Source organism: Sciurus vulgaris, assembly GCF_902686455.1.
Source record: "Sciurus vulgaris genome assembly, chromosome: 2".
In the NCBI taxonomy this organism is placed as follows: Eukaryota; Metazoa; Chordata; class Mammalia; order Rodentia; family Sciuridae; genus Sciurus; species Sciurus vulgaris.
The window spans coordinates 39259587-39278823 of record NC_136462.1 but is presented as its reverse complement, the minus strand read 5'-3'; the positions used below and the strand labels follow the sequence as shown (position 1 = coordinate 39278823).

The following is a 19237-nucleotide window of genomic DNA, read 5'->3' as shown; positions in this document are numbered from 1 at the left end:
CTTGGGGGGGGAAATCATTTTTCATGAACCATTCAGACATTTTGTTAATTTTTGAAATTAAACTATTTCACAGAAGAGCAGGACAGAGAAACAATTACGTTTTGATGTTCTGTTTCAGGCTTTTTCAAAAAGCTCAAAAAAATAAGGAGTCACTGCAGAGTGAAATCCAAGAAAGACTTGGCTTCACAAAGGAAATAGTTGCTCTGAAGAATGTATTTCAACAGGCTACAACTTCTTTCCAAAATATGGCATCAGAGGACCACCCAGAAAGGGCAGAACAGTTTAAGGTAAGTGAGGAATGAACTAGCGAATGTGGCCCATACTGGCACACAACCTTGTGTTCAAAGTCCTTGGGACAGAGGCAACTCATTGGTTAGGGTTGGAAGAGTGATTGGAAAAAGATGCAAGGATGGGGAAGCACATGCAAAGGCCCTGTGGCATGATATGGGCAGTCCAAGGAAGGCCAAGTGTGGTTAGAGGACAGAAAAAAGTTGAGACCAGGCTGAGTCTGGACTAAGCAGCCCTTTTCAAGCATGTTTCAAGTGTGTTTGGTGAACAGGGGCCTCAGACCCGCTTTGGGCAGCATGTTAGACTCTTTGTATCGGATGTGATGCCTTGCCTCTGGTAGGGGCTGTGCATCTACTGAGAGTCATTTGGTAACTCATTTCTTCAGAATGATCTCGCATTCCAGTTCAGTGGTAACAGTCAAAAATGACATTTAAAAGTTTATTCAAAAGTTGCATGCTGTGGTGAACCAGAGCTTTGGCTATTGACCATGAGGAGCATTTCCATAGGTACCATTTCTGTTTAGTTCTAAATGACATCCTGTCCTCCCTGGGTCTAGATAAAACAGGTTGACACTCACACCAGCCCACCTGTGTCTGGGTGGCTTTGTTCTTTAACACTCCCCCTCTAGATTAAGAAAGGGTAACCGGTGACATAGCATGGAGTCCTTTAAAATTGTAATCATTTGTCAGTGGAGCGACTCAGTCCATTAAAACAAATAATGCTTGAACAGCTCCCGAGAAACGACAACAAAAAAGCCACAGTAAAGTCAAGAAGTATTTTTCCACTTGATCTTTGGGAAACTTTCCCAAACAAATGAGTTTCTCCTTTATAATTACTACAGGAGAACAGCAGATCAGATTTTATTTCTAGGCCACAACCAATGGACTATTTGTTCAGGTTTCTTTTATCTCCCCAAACCTGCATTCTTTGCAAGGAACTGGAACCCTCCCTTTTGAAAAAAGCTGAGTTCTGCTGGGCTGTCCAATTACACGAAAGGGACACTTTCGCTTCAAGCTTGGGCTTTTAGTGGCCTTGACTCATTGTGATGATAATGTAGGATGAAGTAGAAATAGCAACAAGTTAATAACAACACCAAAGAAAAACTTTTGTGAAACTTTTTGCTACTTGTAGCTTTTTAGATCAGAGCGACTGAGATACAGTTAAATCCTAGAGGTACTTTGGAAGCAGGGGGTGTCGTAACTTCTTTTTGCCACAATCGTTTGACTCTCTGAAGAGAGATCAAGTTTAATTTCTACAAATCAGAAAGCATCCTCGGACTGAACTGAGTATCTCCTTGGTTCCATCAGCTCACATCAGTAGTGAGTTTTGTTGAGCAAAGTTTGCTTCTTTGAATCAGGAGGACCAGGAGGAGCTGGAAAGCTACTTTTGCTCTTTTTAGAGCTGAACTTTCCCGCTCCCCCGCAAAAACCTGTGAATGTGGAAACTCTCTTGATGTTTTTAGGAGCTTCAGAGCATTCTTAAGAAAGGCAAGCTAACTTTCGAGAGTATCATGGAAAAACTGCGAATCAAGTATTGTGAAATGTACACCATAGTCCCTGCAGAGATGGAGTCTCAGGTGGAGGAATGCAGAAAAGCTTTAGAAGACATAGATGAGAAGGTAATAATAATGTTCTTACTCGTGCTGTCCTGTATGGGGCTGAATGACTAGATGAAAATATTCTTTAATGTCACATTTTCATTTGCCCTGATTTTAGCTCTGACTGGTTTTATAGAGTTTGGTTGAATGGCAGTTTTGTGTATTGAATACTGAGATTAAAGTAAGTGCCTTAAATAATATTAATCTGTATATTTTTAGTTGTCCAGATGCTTAGTCTTTCTTCTCTTGCATCTTTTATCTTTTCCTTTTCAATTGTACAGACACTTAAGATTTTAGGACACAAATAATACTTTGCTTTAAGATATATTCCCTGAAACATTTCAAAATTACAACCTAGAAGAATAAAAAATTCATTAGGAGCAACAATTAGCAACAGTGTCTAATGATAATGTTAACAAAATTCTCACAGAACATACCTGGGCAAATCTTTATACCTGAGAGTCCAGATTTGAAAAAAGGTAACAAATGTTTTGTAGTACCAGGGACAAGCAAGACAATTTGATTGGATAGTAGAAAGGCAGTCCAAATCCAACAGAACAAAAATCTGTTTGACCCAGCATCCACAGAAGGATTTTTATTTTTATTTCTTCAAGATTAAAGTACCCATAACCTGTGAACTAAAATAGCTTTTCAAGCCCAGCACATATGCCTATAATCCCAGCAGCTTGGGAGGCTGAGGCAGGAGGATCAAGAGTTCAAAGCCAGCCTCAGCAATTTAGTGAGGCCCTAAGCAACTTAGGGAGACCCTTTCTCTAAATAAAATATTAAAAGGGCTGGGCATGTGACTCAGTGTTTAAGTGCCCTTGGGCTCTATCCCCTGTGCCAAAATAAAAAACTCTGCAAGTGCACAAAGATCAGATTTTAAAACCTAAGACAGGAGAATCACAAGTTCAAGGCCCGTCTCAGCAACTTAGTGAGACCCTGTCTCAGAATAAAAAAAAGGACTGAGGATGTAGCCCAGTGTAAAGGGTCCCTGAGTACAATCTCTGCACCAAAAAAGAAAAAGCAATTCAAACTTAGTTTCTAGAATCTGTCCTTTACTTCTTGTAGAAACATCTAACCTTAAAAAAATGTAATCTTCTAATTTATATTTATGTCTTTTTTGATTGAACATACAAGAAAACGTTAGATATTTTCTCAAAGACTGTGTACTATTGGTTTTATTTTAGAAGACTATCAAATGTTTTAGTAGAAACAAAGTGTTATTCTCATAAATTCTTTATGTGAAAGTCTCTGTGAAGTAAGTTAATAATAAAAATAAGTCTTTCACATTTAAGGTTGAAAATTTCCAATGTGAACTTATTTATTTGTAACAAAAGCCACTGATTTTTATTGTGCAATGGGCTTAAAGAAAGTTCAAGGATCCAGGCAACAGACACATCCCTGTCTGTGATTCAGATGGCTACTGACTTTCCTAAATCATGGTCTCTCCTAGTGTATTTAAGTGGTATGCATTTCTGTCAGGAGAGGTACTGCCCCAAATATCAGAAAACTTCATTTTGTAGTAATTTGTAACACAGCCAGCAAGAAAATAATAATAGAGGATCAAAGTGAGGCTTGTTTTTATAATGATCTTAACCATGGCATGGTCCATGGAATAAAAACATGGTAGAAATGTTTCAACAGCCCGATGCAAGTAGGGCCTGGGAGGGAGTCTGGGGACTTGAGGGCTTCTCAGGACGAGTCCAGCCACTGCCTTGATGTGTGACCTTCGCACGTCATTTAGCCTGTGTTTCTGCTTCTGCATCTGAATTCTTATCTTCTTGGGCTGGTTTTCTTCTCAATGGTTATACAGCTACAGTGAGGACTGAAAGGATTAAACAAAAGCTTATAGTATGACTTGGTTATTTAGTAGCAACTTGGAGAAAGCCTATCAACATCGTTTTTAAAAATGACACAAATTAATCAAGCATTTGGAAAAATGATACATTCGGCATAGTTTTAATATCTTCCTTAGCACAAGTTGTTTTCTTAACATGTAGATTTTAAAAAGCTGCATGGGTTAGCAGCTAGATTTCTGATTGCTAGAAAAACGGGCATTAGAAACAGTCACACAGAGAAGGATTCAGTTCTTCATCCTCAGGAAATAGCTGCTTTTTAGAGGACTATTTCCACCCAAATGAATATTAAGGTGGAAATTACATTTTGTTTTTAAATTGACTTGGGAATAAGGTTAGTTTTATTAGAAACAGGACTGTGCAGAGAATATTCTCTAAAATGGAGAGATTGTATAATAATGTATCCCCCCAGGAATTCTTTCATATCATTTGATCCATAGGGGCATGTTTCAAAGAACTCACTTAGTACGGTTGCCCAACACAATTTTTAAACTTTATGTAAAGTAATTAATTTATTTATAGATTGTATTTAAAAGGTCAGGTGAACACAGCTGCCATTTAGAGGTCTGCTAATCTACCGTCTCACTAACACATTAGCCAATAGGCTTTGTGATTTTTACCCCTAGTCCTTAAAGAGTAGGTACTGCTTTTGTTGTGCGACCTTGGGAATAGAGAACAGAAACCCTCGCTAAGCCAGATTCAACTTTCTCCCTTGTGACAGATCAGCGATGAAGTCTTAAAGAGCTCGCCATCATGCGCAACGAGCAGGAAAATAGAGGAAATCAACAGTGGGCTTCGCCAGGTCGAAAAGATGTTGCAGCAGAAGAGCCAAAACATTGAGAAAGCTCAAGAAATTCAAAAGGTAACATCCTCCTCTAATTCACTCCGGCATTAGGTATTTCTCATCCCCCCAACCCCATTCAGTCATCCCAAGGTGAGTTCTTTGGATGAATCAGAAGCACCAAGACCCCACACCAAATCCAGAGGTGCATCCTTGAGTAGAGGCCACCTAGGGGGTTGGTAGGAAGTTATTCTCAGTTTTTTCAAGGTGGGCATCTGTCTCAGCTCTTGAGAGAATCTGACTGTGGTCATATAATTGGGAGTTTAAAAATATGTAAGAATGTGGGGGAAAAAAGAAGAAGGAAAAAAAAAAAAAGAATGTGGGTCATTGTTAGATACAGTTTTGGCTCTTAAGTAGGGGAACCTAACTTAACAAGTCAGATTTTCCCATTTCTCAAAATTGTTTTTCTACAAATATTAAGTAAATTTTACTATTTACCATTGAAATTTTCCTCTGCCCTGACAGTTCAGGTGCCAATCCAGCCAATTGGTTTCTTGAGTCAAAAGCAGTTACTGCTACAGCATGCAGCTGGAATGTCCTTTCACTCCATTAATTCCAAGTCAAAGGACAGTTTTTGTTGTTTGTTTTTAATTTTATTTTGTCACTTAATAAAATTATCTTCTAAATTTATTATACATGTACACGAGTAAATAGCCTATTTATTTTATTTTATTTATTTCTGAGATGAGGTCTTCCTGTATTCCCTGGGCTATTCTTACACTCCTATGCTCAAGCAGTCCCCCTGTATCAGTCTTCCAGTTACTAGAACTATGGCGCACACCACCACACCCAGTTTAAATATCCCTTTTTAAACATAATGCTTACCTCATCTCTTTTTTTTATAATCTTCCCATATACTTTATTTTTTAGAATTGTTTGTTCTATTTAGTCGTACATGACAGCAGAATGCATTTGGGTTCATTGTACACAAATGAAGTACAACTTTTCATTTCTCTGGTTGTGCATGATGTAGATTCACACCATTTATGTAATCATACATGTACATAGGGTAATGGTGTCTGTCTCAGTCTACTATCTTCCTTCCCCACCACCCCTTCCCTTACCCTCATTTCCCTCTACACAATCCAACATTCTTCCATTCTTCTCTCACCCCCCACCCCACCTCCCCATTATGTATCATCATCCACTTATCAGGGAAAACATTCGGCCTTTGGTTTTTTGGGATTGGCTTATTTCACTTAGTATGGTATTCTCCAACTGTATCCATTTACCAGCAAATGACATAATTTTATTCTTCTTTATGGTTGAGTAATATTCCATCATGTATATATATATACACCACAGTTTCTTTATTCATTCATCTTTCAAAGGGCATCTAGATTGGTTCTATAATCTAGCTATTGTGAATTGAGCTGCTATAAACATTGATGTGACGGTGTCACTATAATATGATTTTAAGTCCTTTGGGTATAAACTGAGGAGTGGGATAGCTGGTTCAAATGGTGGCTCCATTCCAGGTTTTCTGAGGAATCTCCATACTGCTTTCCACAGTGACTGTGCCAATTTGCAACTCCACCAGCAATGTATGAGTGTGCCTTTTTTCCATACATCCTCACTAACCTCATTACTCTTGAAAGGTTAGGGCTCTGTTATCTTTGTTTGCTGTCATTTGTCCCTGGAAAATGTCAATTTCTTTTTGTCCCCTACAGCTAATTTGTACCAAAATGAATACAGTTACAGTTAGGATAGTGCAGGAAAAAAGTGATTGCCAAATATAAATGAGTAAGTATGACTGCAGTGCTGTTTTGACAGCGTTTCCAGATGCACATACCTGTGAACACTAGGGTTTGCTACCATCGATCATGGCATCTTCATTCACACTTATTTAAAATTTCCTTCTCCAGAAACTGTGGGACAAGCTGGATCTCTGGCATTCCAAGCTAAACGAATTAGATTCTGAAGTTCAGGACATCGTTGAACAGGATCCAGGACAGGCTCAAGAATGGATGGATAACTTGATGATTCCTTTCCAGAAGTATCAGCAAGTATCTCAGAGAGCAGAAACCAGAACCTCACAGTTAAATAAGGTGAGAGTATAACACGTGCTAGCCATACAGCATGTGGTGGTCCTGAGAGAGGTTTGAAACAAAACAAAAAAAAGTTCAGAGGCAGCTGGAACTTGAATTGCCAGTTGTAGGAACTGAAATAAGACCTACGGAGTAGGCTCAAAGGGCTGGTGCAGCTGAAGTCGGCTTGGGCACCTAGATACTACCAGGGATCCAAAAGTTAGCCAGCAGCAGGAATCCAGGACATGCTGGGACCCAATAGGTAGATGAAGACCATCGACAGGAATTTAGAGCAATCTCCAGAGTCCAGGGACTAAATTCTACCCCATTCTAAATGGTGGCCATGGTTTGGTGAGTTGTGAGTGTAGCCTGGCAAAGGTAGGATCCTAGTCTAACAGGAATATACTGGGATGTAACAAGAATAATGGGACATTATAGGGAAAGGCCCTGAACAGGAGGAAGTATAAGCCAGTTTTCAGAAAGAAGCATAAATGGGAACCAGGGTAGCTGCAAGGCCAACTGGGAACCCTTGCTGAGGCCCGCAGCCTCAAGATAGAACTCCCGAAGTCCTTTGCACCAGTGGTCAGGATCAGTCTGAAAAGTTGGGAGGGTCTGAACCTGGAGTGGTGTCTTCAGTGTCTTCAGCCACAGAACCTGTAAGGCCCAACACATCGCTGACTCATCTCAACTGACTCTCCATTCACTGGCCCAACTCCAGTGACCAGCCGCTGACTAAATGTGGTACCACATTTCTTTCTCAGGCCACAATCAAGATGGAGGAGTATAGTGATCTTCTCAAGAGCACTGAGGCTTGGATAGAAAATACCAGCCGTTTGCTGGCCAATCCTGCTCTCTATGACTCTTCAAGGACCCTGAGTCACCATGCCAGTGCCCTGCGGGTAAGCGCTTTCTGTGAGTGAGAGAATCTATACACTCATCACTGGATTAACCAATCGACATCATCTTTTTTTTTTCTTCTTTTTGCTACCTGAAAAACCACCTTACCTGTCATCGCGCTAAGAGGCAGAAGGGAGCTTGCGATGTTGGCAGGCCCTGGAAAGGAATTTTGGAGACCAGGATCTGGTTCTTTATGTCCTACTAGATGACTTTTTGGATAATTTAGTATTTATCTACCATGGGCCTCAGTTTTCCCCATCTGTGAAGTAAAAATTGGGTGGTGTTGGTCCATAGAATTCTAAGGTGGCCTCCAATATTCTCAATCCTGGGTGTGTATGACCTTTATAATCCCCTCCGCTTGAGTACAGGCAGGACTGTGAATAGGATAGGATAGCCACATTGATTAGGTCATGTTATGTGACTATGGCGACCAATCATGTCACGTGATTATGAGATTCCCCAGTGGCAAACCATGCTGAGTCTCCTGTCTGCCTAGGAAGTAAGAGCCACGGGATTAGGATTCAAGGGTGGCTTCAGAAGCTGAGAGCCACTTCCAGCCAACAGCCAGCAAGAATACAGGAACCTCAGTCCTACAAGTGAATTCTCAGTGAACTTGGAAGAGAGCCCAGAACTCTGATGGCATCCTGAGCGCAGGACCCACCCACAGTGTGCCTCGACTCCTGACCCGTGGAACACGTCACATCCATTTGTTTTAAGCAGCCATATTGTAGTAGTTGGTACATAGTAGTAGAAACCCAGCCCCTGGTTCCTTCCAGTCCTACGGTGCCGGGATTCATTCCTGGCACTGCACACGGTCCCGTGTCTCCATGCCCGCTTACAGAGGCACAGAGATGGGAGTATTCTACACGGGACCATGACCGCCAGGCGTGGTCCAAATGCTGAGCACTGACCGCTGATTGTGAAGGAGTATTTTCCTTCTCTCATTCAGCCACCAGAAAGGATCTCTTAGGAAATGCTTTATGATATTTTTTGTGAAAAAAAGATGATCCACGTCCTCTTCATGTCTTTAGAATAACACAGCGTGTTCCACAGTGGGTGGCTGCCTCCCTGATGTTTGAGTGTGGTGGCATATTTTTGTCCCGTGGTACCACATTCTTACCCATTTTATCTCTTTTCTCCTGCGTTGCTTTCGATCCTCGTTGTCCCTCACGGCCACCATATGCATTCCTTAGACTGATTTTCTACATCCCTAGAGCATGTCCCCTTTTTATTTTCAATCACTTGGTAAAAAATTTTTTTAGTTGTTGATGGACCTTTATTTAATTTATTTATTTTTCTATGGTGCTGAGAATCAAACCCAGTGCCTCACACATGCCAGGCAAGTGCTCTACCACTGAGCCACAACCCCAGCCCCTTGGCTAATCTTATTCTTTTGCGTTTTCATGTAAATCTTAGAATTTGCTTGTCAATTTCTATTTAAAGGTCTGTTGGAATTTTGAGTGGGATTACATTAAATCTACTGATCAATTTGGGGAGAATTAACAACTTTTTTTAATTGTAAACAAATGGGGTACAACTTGTTTCTCTGATTGTACATGAAGTACAGGCATACCATTTGTGTAATCATACATTTACATGGGATAATGGTGTTTGATTCATTCTGTTATTTTTTCCTTCCCCCCACCCCTCCCACCCCTCTTTTCCCTCTATACAGTCTCTCCTTCCTCCATTCTTGCCTCCCTCCCATCCCCCATTATGTATCATCATCCGCTTATCAGTGAAATCATTTGTCCTTTGGTTTTTTGAGATTGGCTTATCTCACTTAGCATGATATTCTCCAATTTCATCCATTTGCCTGCAAATGCCAAAATTTTATTATTCTTTATGGCTGAGTAATATTCCATTATATATATATGTATGTATATATATATATATATATATATATATATATATATACCGCAGTTTCTTTGTCCATTCATCTATTGAAGGGCATCTAGGTTGGTTCCACAATCTGGCTATTGTGAATTGAGCAGCTATGAACATTGACATGGCTGGAGAATTAACATCTTAACCATATTGACTGTGCAGTCCAGTCCAGGAACATGATATAGCTCTTTATTTTTGGGGGGTGGGTCTTTAATTTCTTGCAGAAATGTTTTATAATTTTCAGGGTACTGGTCTTGTTTGTATAAAGTTAAATTTAAGTATTTCATGGTTTCCAATGCTATTGTAAATGTTATTACTGGTAAGAGGCATTGGTTTTGTTTTCCTTAACTCGGATTTTGAATAAGATCAATAGAAAATTCTGAAGAACCTGATTAATTTTTGAGACTTATGATTAGAATTCCACCTGCATAAGCAATGTTCTTTCTAATATCACTTTGATTTTTATGGAATTATCTGAAGACTGCCCTAGCAGGCTGAACATTTCTAGTAGGTAGCTGAGATATTTTAAAATCTTAAGTATACAGTGGTAGAGCACTTGCCTAGCATGCACAAGGCCCTGGGCTTGATCCTCAGCCCCACAAAAACAAACCAAAAGGAAATATTGAGTTTGAAAGTTAATACATGTTTCAAAGAAGACTATGAGTAATTAATGACACTCTTCTCACTCTATCACTCAGGAAATTCCAAGGACTTTAGAAGCTCTGCTAGGAACTCGGGATGAAGGTCAAATAAATATACTTCTTATTATAAGTTGAGCATCTCTCACCTGAAAATCTGAAATCTAAAATTGCTCCAGAATCTGAAACATGTGATGGGTCAGAGTCAAAATACAGACACGCTAAAAATATTGTATAAAATTACCTTCAGGATATGTGTATAAGGTGTATATATATTCCATAAGTGAATTTTGTTTGTAGACTGGAGTCCCATCTCTAAGATATTTTATTATGTATATGTAAATATTCCAAAATCTTAAAAAAGAAAAAAAATTCTGAAAACTAAGACTTTAGGTCCCAAGCATTTGGGGTAAGGAATACAGAACCTGGGTGACACCGTATTACAGCAGATACTCTAAAGTCATCCACGGCCATTGGCAATAGGGAATATTTGGTGTTTTCACTATGAAAATGGAAATGACCAGGAGTTTGAAATGCTGACAAATTTTAATTTTCTCCATTTTAAATTGTAATTGACTTGTTTAGTATCTTACTGTTTTTCTCTTTTCTTTGTTTCTCTATCTAGATGGCTTTGGAAGATTCTGAGCAGAAGCACAGTCTTTTACATTCAGTTTTCACAGACCTGGAAGACTTATCTATCATTTTTGAAACAGATGACTTAATACAGTCCATACACGACCTCAGTAGTCAAGTCGTAGCTTTACAACAACAAATAATGGAAAGCCTTCCCCACATTCAGCGGGTAGCAGATGTAAGTTGGCACCATAGAGATGTGACTTCCTGTTTTGAATTTGTATTTCATCTGGCAAATTAGTTATACTACTGATCATGTCCTAATTATACAAACACACAACAAACTAGTAAAATTTTCACTTATGATCCTTTTACTTTATTTTGCAACCTTTAGTGAAATTAAAACAACAAAGCCCATCCCCATTCTTAATCCAGAAATATTCCATCTAAAGAGTGAAGGATCCTTTTCAAATAAGCTCATTGTTTTCTCTTTGTTCCAAAGGAGATATTGTTGATTTTAAAGACAGAAGGGGGTTATAGCTGGGGATACAGCTCAGTGGTAGATTGCTTGCCTAACACGTGTGAGGTCCTGGGTTTGATCCCTAACACCCCAAAAATGTGAATTAATGAGTTAATTAGTTAGTTAGTTCATTAAAACATTGATATGGAAAGATGGAATTAAAACAGGTAGCCTCCTGAGCCTTCTTTCACCAGTAGCATACATTTATTGAGAGGTTAGCCACTGCATTTTTGTTTTTCTTCTTTTCTTTCTTTTTTATGTATTTGTATTTTTTTCTTTCTTTTTTATGTATGTGGTGCTTGGGATCCAGCCCAGGGCCTCCTGCATGCAGATACTCTACAACTGCTGCATGTACCATCACAGAATTTTTAAGTAACTTTTGCTTAAATACATGAAGCATTTACGTAAAGTCACCTGGTAAAGGCTATTGCAGTTCATTCTGTTATTTACCTGGTGTTTCTCTCTGACATTCTTCATACCATACTCTTGTAGCTTCAGGGAATAGTCGCTGTTGAAGTAAGCTCTTGGTTACTGATAGTCCATAGTTTTAAAGTGCTTCTGCAACTTCTGATAGAAGTTACTGTGAAATGCATGGTGAATTTTTATGTACCTTCTCAAACAGTAGGTACAGAAAATAATTTAGTGTACTTTAACTTTTTCTCATAATTTGAAGGTATTACTAAAAGCAATCACTGTATTTACTGTCTGTCTGCTTCAGGCTTATCAAGTTCTGCTTTTCCCTATATCGAGTGACTCCAAACTGCTAGAATTTGAAACCCTCAGGCTATTTTTATGAAGTTTTTAAATCTCCATTATTAACCGTACCATCTTATTGCTACAAGGATCTGTACTGATCTCCAAAAGTCGGTCTGAAGGGTCTGTTACAGTGGCGTGCATTTCGGTATCTAGAGTTTACAGCACATATTTTAACCTATTTTTGTAGCATTTTCACTTTCAGGTACTTGGCCAGGTTCTGGACATTGACACTGACAGGAGCAATAACCATTGAACAAGTGATCTATTATTTAAATTAACCTGAGTAAATTATAAAGTCATTTAATGACATTCTGCCTGGCAATATTTTATCAGGGGGTTGATAAAATCTGATCAGTTTTCTAATCTTTGTGTGTTAGTTTTTCAAGGGTGGTTTTATCATTTTACTTAAAGTGGTGGAATTTTTTACATGTCAGACCCACCTGTTTTCAAGTGTTTTAAACAGTTTCAAAGATAAATTTAAAGAGTCTATAGATAACAGAGCTTATTTAAAAAGTGATTTGAATGCATGTTATCTTTGTTCTCATGAGCAAATGAAAATTGGCTCTATGATTATTTTAATTCAACAGTGCTCTGTAGTACAGTATGCTATTAGTATAATGACATTTTTATTAAAAGTAGTGAAAATTATCTTTGTAGTATTTGGTGAGTTTTTAAGAGGTATGAGTAGCAAACATTCTTTGGTCAAATGTAAGAATAGAATTAATGGCAATTAATTGTGTTTTACACATTATTAATTTATAGCTTTTTTTTTTTTTTTTTTTTTTTTTTTTTTTTTTTTTTGCGGTGCTGGGGATTGAACCCAGGGCGGTGTGCTTGCTAGGCAAGCACTCTACCCACTGAGCTATCTCCCCAGCCCTATAGCATATATTGCCTAAGTTGGTTCTTGTTTCTGAAATTCTAGGATGTGGTTGCTATTGAATCTGAAATAAAATCAATGGAGAAAAAAGTTTCAAAAATCAGAACTATCCTATTATCAAAAGAAATATTTGATTTTTCACCTGAAGAACATCTTAAGCATGGAGAGGTAAGCATAGATGATTATTAAAAGTATTCTTATAATACTTGTTATGTCTGTTTAAAAATATGTGATAATATGATGTGATGCAAAGTATTAGTCTTGTTTTGTTCTGTTTTGTCTTATGATCCTGGTAATTGAACTCAGGGCCCCCTGACGACTAGGGCAGCACTCTAACACTAAACTAAACCCTCAGCTCCCAAAGTATTCATCTTGCTAGAATAATAGCAAAAATAAGGTTTAGAAATAGATATGAATAAATATAAATATGTTTTAAATCATATTTGTAATGCTACCTATGTAAAGATAATTTTCTTATAGGTAAGTTTGCTTTTAAGTCTAAAGAACTTGAGCACCAAAGTTAAGCTAAAATGGGTTCTAGCCCTATAACACTGCTTCCCAGCTCTGTGAACTTGAGTAGGCATGTGTCTTGTCATATCTGTACTTTGGTATTGAGGTCATTACATTGGCCAGTTACAGTGTGTATGGAGCCCCGAGCACAGGAGCTGAGACACTAAGCAGCAGACAGACTTTGATTCCTTCTTAGCCTAGTGATCAAAAACTTGTGTTTTGGGATCAGGCAGACCTGGGTTTTAATCTCATCCCTGCCTCTTATAATCTCAATTACTTGGGTCTTCTAACTTCTGGGCACCTCTGAAATGGAGATTAGGATACTTCCCTCTTGGGAAAGTTGTGCAGATGAAATGAAGTGATATATATGAAGTATTTAGTAAAGTGACTGCCAGGTACGGTGGTGCACACCTGTAATCCCAGCAGCTTGGGAGGCTGAGGCAGGAGGATGACGAGTTCAAAGCCAGCCTCAGCAAAAGCAAGGTGCTTAGCAACTCAGTGAGACCCTGTCTCTAAATAAAATACAAAATAGTGTCCCTGAGTTCAATCCCCGGTACCCCAAAAAACAAAACAAAACAAAAAAAAAGAATTTAGTAAAGGAACTAATCTCTCTTAATTCGTTAGTTAGGAGCCGAGTGTGGTAACAATTGCTGTGATCCAGCTACTTAAGAGGCTGAGTCAAAAGAATCTCAAGTTCAAGGGCAGTCTGGGCAACTTTGTGAGACCCTCTCTCAAAGTGAAATAAAAAGGATTGGATATGTAGCTCAGTAATAGGATGCTTACCTAGTATATATGAGGCCCGAGATTCAATCCCCTACAAATTACATAGGTAGATAGGTGGGCATGCAGGCAGATCGATCCAGATTCTATGGATTGGCAGTTATTAAAGCCAAATATAATTATACTCCTGGAACTTATAAAATTTTCTGGACAATATTGTTCAAATTAAAAAGCATTTTTGAGGGATATGCAGGAAGCTCTGTGCAGTTGCTCTGAAGGTAAGATGCAGTACTTGCCCTTTGATAGCCCACTGCTTAGTGGCAGTATGCAAAGCTGAACATCAGTTCCCTATAGAGAAGGGAGGGAAAGAAGGAAGCAAAGGGCCATCCAAGGGCACAAGTAAATGCTGGAAAGTTGCTCTTACCCTGAGCATTCTTTTTTGAGACCCTCAACTAACATCCCAAGTAATGTGATGGTTCTTTTCAATCTGAGTTAAGGAAATGTTTTAAACATTGAAACTATAGAGACTGAAGTATCTAGTATTTTAATTTTGAATAATTAAACTTAGCAGTGACCTTTTACTCCATTTACGTACCATGCTTCTCTTGTGTTATTAAGGTCATACTTGAAAATATACGTCCCATGAAGAAAACCATTGCTGAGATTGTGTCTTACCAAGTGGAACTGAGGCTACCCCAGGCAGGGACAAAACATCTGCCTGTGTTTCAGCGGACAAATCAGCTTTTGCAAGCTGTGAAACTATTAGAAAATGTGACTCAGGAACAAAATGAGTTATTGAAGGTGAGCAGTTCATGATGGCAACCAATTTATTGGATAAAAATGTTCAGCAAAAGCTGGTTTTATTCTCAATTTTAATTGAAAATAATTATGATGAAGAGGTGGCATTTGATATAAAATCTTATTTTCTTGCCCAAATGGTGCTGTTTATTTTTCTTTGTTCTTGCCCTTGCTCTGGTTGAAGACATTAAAGCATAGTCTTGGTCTATTTAATTCCATTTTACATCTATTAAAAACCTATTGGGTACAATGCTGTGGGAAGAGATTTGAATCTATACAAGGCATTTTCAATCTCTCCAGAGACTTGGCTTCCAAGCCAACAGACCTATAAAGCAATCATCATATGGTTATCTCTATCCATCTCAGTCATTTCTATTGATCAGCTCATTTTACTTTCCAGCACGTGAGTACGTAGAGGGTAGGCACTTTACAGTCTTCATGGAATCTGGTGTCAGGGTGTTAAATAATTTACTGAGCAGCTGCAAGGTTAACCTGCACGGAAGTTAATTTGTGTGCAAATATAATAGAAGTTTGAGTTTCTGAACCGTTGATGTCATTTCTCAGTATTAAGGATCTCTTCCTTCTAACTGATAACATTTTTGAACCTCTCTCCAGAGAGGTGTCCCCCCACCACTTAAATTTTGTTAGATCACCAGTCTCAAGCCAGAAATCATCATTGGTCAGAAATGCTCTTTTTTCTTTAGCATTTATTCCTAGATCAACAACCACTCTCATACCCCAGAAGAGAAATTGCTGAAAGACCTTGAATTCTACAGACCCTCTTGGCAGACATCCTGCATCCTGCCTTCGAACACTGCTCTATCTTGTTCCTTCTTAAATTTCATGCACATTGTGGCGGCCACTTGATCCTCCTGAGGTTTGGGGATAGTGTATTCCCTGGTTTGAGTCTTACCTCACACAGTCCCTCTGACCTGGCTAGTAATCAGCTGATGTCATTTTCTAACACCCACAGAGAGAAAAAAAGACATAGCACTCAATGTACTATTTTTAAATAATGTATAAGGAAAAGAATATCAAACTCAATGTATTATTTTTAATCTTTTGGTGCTTTATTGGTCTCTTGGGCAGGAAAAAATAATAATAATTCTTAACTATGCTTTAAAGCGGCTTCCTTACAAGATGAAAAGGGGATGGTGGAAAATACTTTTTTTTTTTTTGCCAAGTTAGGTATCAAACTGTGCTGCCAAAATTTTCCATCTTATTGTGTTGGTGGAAATCAGATGTCCCCTCATATCTTTCAAAGCTAAGTAAGCCAGTGATAATGAAAACCATTAGAATATGGGACATTTCCTTTAATTCCTACTGTAGATATTACAGGTGCCTTCCTTGTGGGAAATAAGACACATTACTTTTGTGGGGAGTAATGAGATGTAGTTCACTGTTGAGGACTGGGAACAGGTGTGTGCAGTGAACATAGTTATTCATTTCCAGCCTGCAGCTAAAATTACAGTTAAATATTAAAGAAAATACAAGGATGAATTATGTGTTGGCCAGAAACTTTGTAGTTTCAAAAGGTATTCTGCTTCACAAATGAAGCATACCAGAGAAATATCTAGACTTGGTTTTGAAGTCCATTTATCTTTCATCATATTTGAATCAGAACATTTAGTTCACAAATAGGTCTGAGCTCTGCTCCCTTAACACCAGGTTCCCTGTGCTGTTCTGGTTAGTTTTGCAAACTCAGACTGCTCTTGAACCTTTACGCTTTTTACTTATAAAATGTACCTCATTGGTCCTGAGGGATACCAGGGAGAATATGTGTGAACCAGGAAAATTCATCATTGCTCAAATCTCGTGCCCTATCCATTCTGAATCAGTAATATCACTGTTCTTTTAGAAAGCTCCATGTGGATTATGTATTAAAAAGGCGTATATGACATAGCAGTAATTTCATAAATCTTAACAATATGCCATAAAAGGATTCCCAGAATAAGCTCACAAGATGGGCAATACTTTGGAGGAAATATGGGTCTACTTAGTCTCGTACTCTAAGCACCGCCCAAGGTGACCTGACACCTAGCAGAGCAAGAGGGTCAGGTCAGCTTTGCAAACGCTGTTCTTTTTTTTTTTTTTTTTTTTTTTTTTTTAACAGTATAAGCATATCATTTTTATTTTCATTTAGTCAATAAGTTGTAGGTTAAGAAGTTATTTAGACAAAATGCATGATACATATTTCACACTTTTATACAAATTTTAGAACATAAAGTCACAATTTTCTCTATTTTACTTGTCAAGTTCACATATTTTTATCTGAAATACAGTATTTATAAAACAAAACAGATCCTGCAACAAAAGCAACATTATTAGGAGAGTTGTTTATTTTTTAATGGTTTTAACAGAGCCAACTTTCCTACATTAAGTACCTACCGGGAGGGATTTGGCACACTCTAATGGTTCTTGCATACAATCAAGAATGTGCTATTAATAAGGAAATATAAATAAATTCAGCTAAACATTCAAGATAAAAGAACTGATTTCTAATATAAACCTAAATGAAAAAGTGAATTTTGAACTCTATTTAAAAATACTTCCCATTCATTCCTAATACATTTTTTTATACTTTTACAAAAAGCAAATTCCAGGAGTTACAATGTTTTATGCTTCCACAGATCTTCCTGTTGGGAGCAGTCATCAGTCATCTTCTTTTTCAATATAGGTCTTTGCATTAACCCGTGCCATTTGCCTGGCCAGGTACCTGTCTCTAGCTGACATTACAGTTTCCTCATTGTTCCGCTTTGCAAACTTGCTTACTGCCTCAGGTGGTCTCTCTTGTTCTTTGTCCTGCTCTTGCCTTTCCTCTGTGAGTCTGTGTTTTGCTCCCAGTGATGTTTCAGAACTAGAGGGTTTGTCTTGTCTTCTTTCTTTGTCCTTTTCCATGTTTCTTATTTTGCTGGATCTTTCCTGGTCAAGAAACTCAACTTTTGCCTTAGAATTTGCTGTGCCTTCCTGTCTGTCTTGATTTCTTTCTGAAGACTGAACACTTACTTCTTGGTTTTCCCCATCTCTGTACTTACCATTATTTTCATATCTTTCCTTCCTTACTTTCATGTGTTCCTTCTTTGTTTTGCTTTTTTCTTCCTTCTCTCCTCCTCTCTCAATGTACTGGTCACAATCATTTTGTTGTCTATCTCTTTCTTGTTCTCTAGAGTAGAATTTCTCCCTCTCTCTCTCTCTTTTCCATTCTCTGTCATTTCTTTCTCTCTGACCTCTTCCCCTTGATTTATCTTCGTGTTCATGCCTCTTCCAGTGGGAATCTCTATGACTGGTCTCTCTGTGCCTATGAGAATTCTTTTCTTTTTGGTGGTCACAGTCAGTATAATTCTCTTGGTCTCTGGACTGCCTCTCGTGGTGTGGATCCTCCCTTTTCTCATGTCCTCTTGCCTTGAAACTTTTAGTGTGGTGTCTGGCACCATGTCCTCTTTCTTCACTAGATGACCGTGAATGGGATTGATTCCTGTGATGCTTGGAGTAATTCTTAGAGGTCTCTGTGACCTTTTGTCTTCTGCAGTTCATTTTGTTTTCTTCCATTTCATCATCCTCGCTCTTAGTATCCAAATCACTGTCCGCATCTGGGTTTTCCTCCTTTACACCAGTTTGGATAATGCATTTCTCTTGTAGCTCTCTGTTCTCTGAATTTACTTCATCAGAGTAACCTCTTGATTTCTCTTCCTTTATTCCAGACCTCTCACCGAGCTTCACGAAAGCTGCATTTAGGTACTTCCTCTTCTCCAACTGCTTGATTTAACAGGTGCCTATAAAATCCACTGAGGTCCTTCTGTTTGGTTACATCCAAACGTGCTGCAAGTGCAGCAGCCCTCTTTTCTCTTTCTTCCTCTTCAGCTCTCTCTTGCAATTTTTTTTTCTAAGCAGATGTCACAAATGCCTCTTTATCATCAAATTCTCCCTTTTCCATTTCTCATTCTCGCTGTATTTTCTTTTCCATTCTTTTTTCCTGTTCCTTTTTTCGGATCTCAACTGCTTTTAGTAAGTTATGAATATATTTTGGCTTCCGATCTTTTCCCAAAAGCAATTTGGGATTACTTTCCTCCTTTTTTTTCTGCATTTCATCATAAATACTGTCATATTCATATACAGTAGAATCTTCTGCAAGGGCCTTCTGAATTTCCATTTAGTCTGTTCACGGCTTGCTTCTTAGCAGCTTCTCTCTGAAGGCTTTCACTCACGGAGGTCTCATCATCATCATCAGAATCATTCCCAAATACTGAAGGTTTTTGCAAAACAGGGTGCAACTGCTGTGTTTTCTTTGGCAAAATAAGCCCATACTGCCTGCCCGGAATCGCCATCTTGCTCCCGTCTCCGCTGAACGTGGCCGACGACGACCGCTATTCTTTATAAATATAAAATATTCTGTATTTCTTGTTGAAATCTGTATGAGTGCATATTTTCTGCATCTGACTGGAACTTATG

At 38.5% G+C, this 19237-nt stretch overlaps 1 protein-coding gene and 1 pseudogene across 5 annotated transcripts in view; one reads left to right on the top strand and one right to left on the bottom strand.

The window, feature by feature from the left end:
* Positions 1-19237, top strand: part of SYNE2 (spectrin repeat containing nuclear envelope protein 2) — a 320339-nt gene that overhangs the window by 184039 nt on the left and 117063 nt on the right. For all 4 annotated transcript variants that reach the window (XM_079126272.1, XM_079126271.1, XM_079126269.1 and 1 more), the window contains exons 53-60: positions 119-287; positions 1751-1906; positions 4466-4606; positions 6451-6633; positions 7374-7511; positions 10660-10845; positions 12806-12928; positions 14609-14791. In XM_079126272.1, coding sequence (XP_078982398.1) covers positions 119-287; positions 1751-1906; positions 4466-4606; positions 6451-6633; positions 7374-7511; positions 10660-10845; positions 12806-12928; positions 14609-14791 — 1279 coding nt within the window. The remainder of the gene's footprint in view (positions 1-118; positions 288-1750; positions 1907-4465; positions 4607-6450; positions 6634-7373; positions 7512-10659; positions 10846-12805; positions 12929-14608; positions 14792-19237) is intronic.
* On the bottom strand, positions 16898-19136 carry LOC306653323 (nuclear speckle splicing regulatory protein 1-like; annotated as a pseudogene). Its single transcript has one exon. The product of its transcript is annotated as a nuclear speckle splicing regulatory protein 1-like (transcript).